This window comes from Chaetura pelagica, unplaced genomic scaffold (assembly GCF_000747805.2).
Source record: "Chaetura pelagica isolate M959 unplaced genomic scaffold, ChaPel_1.0 scaffold111, whole genome shotgun sequence".
Classification (NCBI taxonomy): Eukaryota; Metazoa; Chordata; class Aves; order Apodiformes; family Apodidae; genus Chaetura; species Chaetura pelagica.
Window position 1 is genome coordinate 468,650 of NW_009952153.1, and position 6,821 is coordinate 475,470.

At 38.1% G+C, this 6,821-nt stretch overlaps 1 protein-coding gene across 1 annotated transcript in view; it reads left to right on the plus strand.

Moving 5' to 3' along the window:
* VRK2 (vaccinia related kinase 2) overlaps positions 1-4,399 on the plus strand; it is a 42,802-nt gene extending 38,403 nt beyond the window's left edge. The window contains exons 11-13 of the mRNA XM_010007020.1: positions 2,905-3,078; positions 3,386-3,592; positions 4,328-4,399. Coding sequence (XP_010005322.1) covers positions 2,905-3,078; positions 3,386-3,592; positions 4,328-4,399 — 453 coding nt within the window. The remainder of the gene's footprint in view (positions 1-2,904; positions 3,079-3,385; positions 3,593-4,327) is intronic.
* Positions 4,400-6,821: the final 2,422 nt, after the last annotated feature.

Below are 6,821 nucleotides of genomic sequence, written 5' to 3' on the forward strand. Positions count from 1 at the left end.
GAAAGAAGTATTTGAATGACTGTGGTATTGACATCTGTGGGCCTGCATAGTAATCATTCCTAATAGAAGAGAATATCTGTTTGAGGGGGTTTTGCATGGCTAATTAACCACCAGTGAGAATATGTAATTTTTTCATGATCTCCTGATTGTCACCTTTCTCTCATGATACAATTACATTTTATTGTAGCAAGTACCTCACAAACTGATTGTCAGCACTATTTATGTATTATGGAAGGCAGAACAAAAGTTCATGTTTAATAAAAAGGCACTGGGTTTTGATTTTGGTAATTACAGCTACTTATTTTAGGAATTGTATTGACTTACCTGGTTTTATAACTTTTTTTTCTTTTTACTATACCAAAAGTTATTTCAGTGACAATATTCTCTTGCTATGAGGGTGACCACTTCATCCTCGCTAATTTGAGAAGCTTTTTTAAAAAAAGTTTAACTATCTTCTGAACAGAATTGAAAGATCGGGTAGCTATTAACTGACTTCCAGCTGATTCTGTTGGATCTCTGGGTCACGAGAGTCTTCGATCTCTTAAGACTCGGGCACTAAATCTATTTTCTTCTTATTGCTTGGCCTAGGATTTGACAGTACACTGGTATAAAAGATGATCCTGAACTTCCAGGCTGTAAAAGCTGCTGTAGCATGTGCTATTTGCAACTGCACAACCCCACTGAAAAATCCATGAATGAGGAGTGTCAGTTATCACCACTCTTATGCTGTAGGACTAAGCAACATTGGTTTTGATGGCCAAGAACAAGATCAGAAAGTGTGTCTGCATATTACTAAACGTCAGCACCCCTAAGTCACCCCTTCTTCCAATATATTTTTAATGTTGAATATCTTGCTTCTTGGAACAGTAAGAAACTAGCACTGCTCCAATGATCCCCTCTTTTTAACATGAGTATGTTTTTGAGCCAGTTCTGCTGCTTATGTGTGCAAGTTTCCTGTAACATTCACTGTAAAACAGCTGCAGGAAAGAAATTTCTAGGGTTCTTCAAAGGACTTAAGGAGTACTTAAACACAAGTAGAGAGAGCAGATAACTGAACTTTTTCTAAATTTATTGCTATTTTTAGAAAATTCATGTTTTCAGTTGTAGTTATTGACTGTGGAGGATATTTGAGGCCCAGTGTGCACTCTGGTGCTACAGCCCTGACAAAGTGTTGGATGACAGGCAGGCGCTTCCCACTGCATCTCTTCATGGCACTGTCTGTAGTTATCCTAGGTCTGACTCTTTTCATCTAGGCTCTCTGCATTCCCTTTCCACCTCTCCTTTTATTCACCAAACACTTCTCCCATTAAAGAGGCAACCTAAGAACAGTGGGAGCCACTACAAACAATCCACTGTCTCCTCACTTATTGCTTATGAGCGGAATCTGACTCCAGATGACCTGTCTGATTCCACCTGTACCACTTTGGTGCACAGGAAAGAGGTGATTTGGGGTTAGTTCCCTTCTGAAGACCAATAAACACCCATAAGTACCAAAAGGGGGTCCTGTAACACCAGCTCCTTGAAGATAATGTAAAGAAGAATTACTGCAGAACATGAAGATGCAGCTCCCTGTATAGTACAAGAATCTGATCTTGACTTAACATAAAGAGTATAACAGTGGCTACATCCTGGTTCTTTGTTACAATTGCATACCAAACATGGGTGATAAAACATTAATTGCATTTATTCTCAAATTTGTTTACCAGTTTTTGGCACTGGATAAATATCAGCTTTTTCACCTGTAGTGAGAGTATCGGCAGCAGGGCCAAATGAAGTACGGTCAAGACCAGCCTACTACTTACTTGCTAGGTTTTTTTAGATCTCATTAAAAAATAATTACATCAATACCAACCTGTATTTTTTATTATTATAGAATACAGTGATTTTTAGGCATTCAGTAAATATTTTCCTAAGTCCTGTTCTGAAAGTGATGTAATTATTGAAGGTGCTTATACACAGGGAATATACCAGAGCTAGCTGTCAAGAAGATGAGCAGTGTGGTGTTGTGATGCAGAGATCAGAACTTGGGCCCCTGCTTTCAGGTGACCATCAGGGCAGTGCTGAGCCTTGCCTATTGAACTCCATTTCTCACGGGTATCTACAGTGTTTTGCCCTGAAGTGAACTGTTTGAAACTAGCTTGAGTTGTTACGCAGAACAGATACACCTTTACCTTTCTAGATGTTAAGTTCCGCAGAGCAAAACTGTGGATTATGTTTTTTAAAGGTGTTTTGGATGAAACAGGACATGAAGTGCCTACTGGCACTTTCAATCTCCTGTATATGTTTAATATGCAATATAAAAAAGCAGCCCATTATTTCTTTTTTAAGCTGTTATATTCAGATACAGCTGCTGCATAGAGCACCATATGCAAACATTACAGTTACAAAGTTATTGGCGTACCAGAAGTACCAAAAGCATGTGGCATACAGCCTGTGTTTTGGCTGTGTTTGTCTTCCAAGTTACAAAAGCCAAAACCAGACATCATTTGATACTTAGTGCATAGCACAGCCCTGCAAAAAACTTGCATTAACTTATGCAACTACTCACCTTGTAGTCTGCATTTACATTTTAGAAGACTGTAAAAGAATGTAAGACTTAACTCTACTTGTTAACAAAGCAAATGGTGACTTAACTAGCATCGCTCCCAATAAAGGTTATTAGTGCATATTTTGAAACATAGAACTCAGGGTTATTTTATAACATAGTCCTCAAATAAAGCACAGGTCTATTTGTACTCTTTGAAAAAGACATTTCTTGATAATGAAAATGCTGAAAAACATTATTTTGAGAAAGATGAAAGTTCACTGTCATTCTCTCTTCTTGGTAGTAAAGATAGAACATTTTTCTGTATGAAAGACTGATTGTTTTTTTACTATACAAAATTGTTCACTGTATGTCAACAGGTTCGCTTACCAAAGCCCCTGCCAAAACCAGTTCGGCAGAGACAAAAAAAGACAGAAGGTGACGAATACACGTGTGAAAACAACGCCTGTACTGGGTTAACAGGCAAACAAGTCCAAGATGAAGAAAAGCCAAGTAAATTAAACAGGATGCTTCACCACACAGAGCCTCAGCAGGTGAGGATTTGGGCACTGCAGTAATGCAAGCTATCTCCTGGGAGTGAGTCCGCTCTGTTTGCTCAGTATCCGCTTTTTGGGATAGGCAAGGAAGGAAATTGCTTGAAAAAAGCCTGGAGTTATGTCACAAACTCTAGAAGTTGGTATGTGTACCAGCTTGTATTAATTCACATTTAAACTGGAGTTTCTCGGACAGCCTGGGTCAGAAGTGCAAACAGGGCACTCTCCTTACCTGTCTCAAACCTGACAGGTTCAAGTATTGGAATGGTACACACTGTGATTTTTAATGTTACTGAATTCTTTCCAGCATGCAGAATTACTGTCTGTACATCAACGGGGTCACTTACTAAAGCCTTCTTCGAAACCAGCACAACAGCAGGAAGTCAAGGTGAGAGAAGAGGAGACTGACTGCCTCAGGAGGCCCCACAGTCGGGTCACACGCCAGCAGTGCCAGGCTCAAGAGAAGCCACTTCAGTGTTACACAACAATTCAGGAGCCTGACCACCCACAAAAGGTGAGGCTTTTGGTGTTACCCTAGAATGTCATGACAGCCTGTGAGAGGAAGATCAGCTGTTCTAAAAATAAGTTTAAAAAGAAGCCCCACAATCCCACATGACCACAAAGCCTAAACTGAATACAGGCAAACTAGATTTTTGCCACAAAAGTCAAAGGTTTGTGTATAGTTCTTTGGTCATATTATTAGCAAAATACTACTTGTTTTTTTCTGTAGTTGGTCATGAGGCACTGCATTTTAAGTACTGCATCAGTGTGCAGAGAAAAGCATTGGGAAATGACAATCTCCCTTTGTCAATCCTGTTGTTTTCTTGGTAGAAACTTACTCCAGTAGTTTCCTTTTCTATGTAGTAGAAAACTTCACAGCACTCTGTAATTAAAAAGTTCTTAAAATCTGACTTTTTAATCTGAGGATTAACTAACTCACTTCAAATATTATTGGTAATTTACTGTATAAAAAGATTGAATGAATGTATTCAGTCTTAGTCTTCAACTGTACTTGAAAAAACTTACGAAAATCAAGGTTTTAGTAAAAATACTGCAGAATACAGTACATCTTGGTAATCACACTGTGCTCCTTTTCTGTGGAGTTAAAGTATATTTTAACAAAGATTCTACCCTGTTTTACTTTCATATAGAAAAACAACTTGTTAAATTAGGACAATTTATAATAAGCAGAGAAATGCAACTTCAAAGATAGCTATATAATTAATCCAAAATTCTTTGCTTCAAGCAGTCTGCTGATCACTGCCTGGAGACTCCAGTACAAGCTAGGAGAGTGAAGCAGAAAAAGCACAGCTGTACCTGAGAACATCAGGCAGTTAAGTGGTGAGCAGAACAACTTTTGGAGATGTTTTGGCTGCTAGAAAGGTAGACAGATTCTGAACTCTCTGGAGCCCTGACACACCCTAACTCAAAGTAACAAATACAACTCTGTAACACACGGATACTCCTATAGCTGTTTCCTAGTCCTCAAATATAGAATTTAAAAGATATTGGAAAAAAAAGGCAGCAAATCTGTCTCTCAAAGCTTCTCCCTCCTTTTAATTTGTTGAAAAGCTACTTTAGTCCTAAGGAAGAAGCAGAGAAGAAAAGAGCCACATTTAAGTTTCCAACATGCCAAAGAAAAAAAATTGAGCTGTTACTCAAACAACTTCCCTGTTACTTGAACGACAAGCACACAGTATGGAGTATAGATCTTGACACTGGAGAGTAACTTGGGGACTTGTGTTTCCCTCCTTTTTGTGGGAGGAAGGGAAAGTACCTTTTAACAGAAATTGGACCAGTCATTGGGCTAGTATGTAATTACATTTGTATTTTGATTTAGTCTTTCTAAAGAAAAAGCCACTGTTCCAATATGATTAATAATACTGCACTTATGTAGAAGAGTTCTGTGGTACCCACTGAACATTATGCCTAAGAGGATAGAATTAAAAGTGGATGTAAGGTCATGTTTAAGATATTCAAATGAGAAACTGAAGAAGGAAGAGGAGGCAGGATTGTATTAATTTCATTTTGCAGACTTCCCCTTACTTCCCCTTTCACTTAATTTAGGAGACTGGTAAAGGAAAGATATATAGGAAGAGTACTGGGGTTATGAAAATTAAGGTTTCTTCAGGCACAAAGGAGGAAGAGAAACAATGGTTCATGCAGGAACTAGAGGGGAGATAGTCTGTCAAGCGTTCCTCCAAGGTCAATTCCAAACACTTCCATTAGGCAACTGCTTGGAGTAGTTAACTGCAGGCACCTCACTGTGCAACACTTGGATGGGATCACCACCCTATTGCCACTAACAGCCAATGCAGTTAAAGGTCTGAGTACAGAACTTGAAGGAAAAGTTCTCGTTCTTCCTGGTTTATCTTTTGGGGAAGTACATTCCGGTAAATGCAACAGAACCAGGGGCAACAGAAGAATGAGTGGGTTGGCTTAGTAAGATACTGCTAGAACCAGTTCAGGTATAAATTAAACTGAGAAACATTTTTGCACCGAAAGAGGAACACCTGACTGAGAAGAGTAGGACAAGAGGGGTAGGATGCTTGTGAGAGATGGGACAACTGACAGCCTGGGAAAGAGCATGAGTAAGACAGAAGTACCACCTAGAAAATAATCCTGAAACAAAAGTTAGAGAAGAAAAAAGCCATGAGCAGCCTTTATGTTGGACATAAACATTTCTATCTGATAGGGCCTATATTTCACTAAAAGAAAACAAACAGATATACTGGCACTAATTAGAAAGAGAAATTAAATAGGGAGACAGGAAATTTCTGCTGGAGAAATACAATTTAGGTTATGAATTTTCACCAAGAAAACTACATTGTTAGGGTTGAAATTAAGTGGGGTGTATTGCCATAAATTAACGTATTGTGAATGGGATCACAGAAAGGAAACAAAAGCTGAAATTTTTTCTAAGGGACAGTGGAAAATATGGTCAAGTCTTAGATACATGACAAACAGAATCGTACTGTTTCAGGATTCCTTTAAGTAATGGAGATCAAAAAGGTAAGCCAAGGATGATACTGCTTCTGAAGACCTAGAAACCTCCCACACCACCCTATCCAAGAAGGACAAACCCCACATTTATATTTACACTATCTGTGATGAATCAGGGGACCTTTAGCTTCACTAGGAAATGGAAAAACATACAATTAAAACACTCAATCAAACTTCAGAGTAATGTCTGGGTTCTCCAGACTAAAACTTTATTAGAAGAAACACTTTAAGGACTTATATAGGACTGTATAACACTATAATGACTTACAAGTGAGTTACAGATACAGAATTTCAGCTGTTGACTGCAGTAATAAATATAGTCTATGTCTCTTTAGAAGGAGTAATCATACCTAGTGTTACACTTAATATACAGTATACTTGCAAATTCTGAGTTAAGACTTTGTAAGAATTGCATTGCTTTCTTTAGGATAACTTAAATACGTAGATGACATCTTTGTCTTATTAATATCTCACTTATTCAATATTGAGTTTATTATTACTATTGTTTTTTCCTGCAGAAAGACACTGCAAGAGAATTACCACCATTCAACCCCCAAGTGATACTCTCAGAATGCAAAAAGAAACATGATCAACTCATAACCACAGACCATTCAGCGTCACTGCAAGAAACTGGTTCTGACATCACTACGCCTTCTCTATCTATTATATTTCAGCTTGTGTTTACTGACAAAACATACCACTACAGTATAGCTATACTTGTACTTCTGCTTCTAATATTA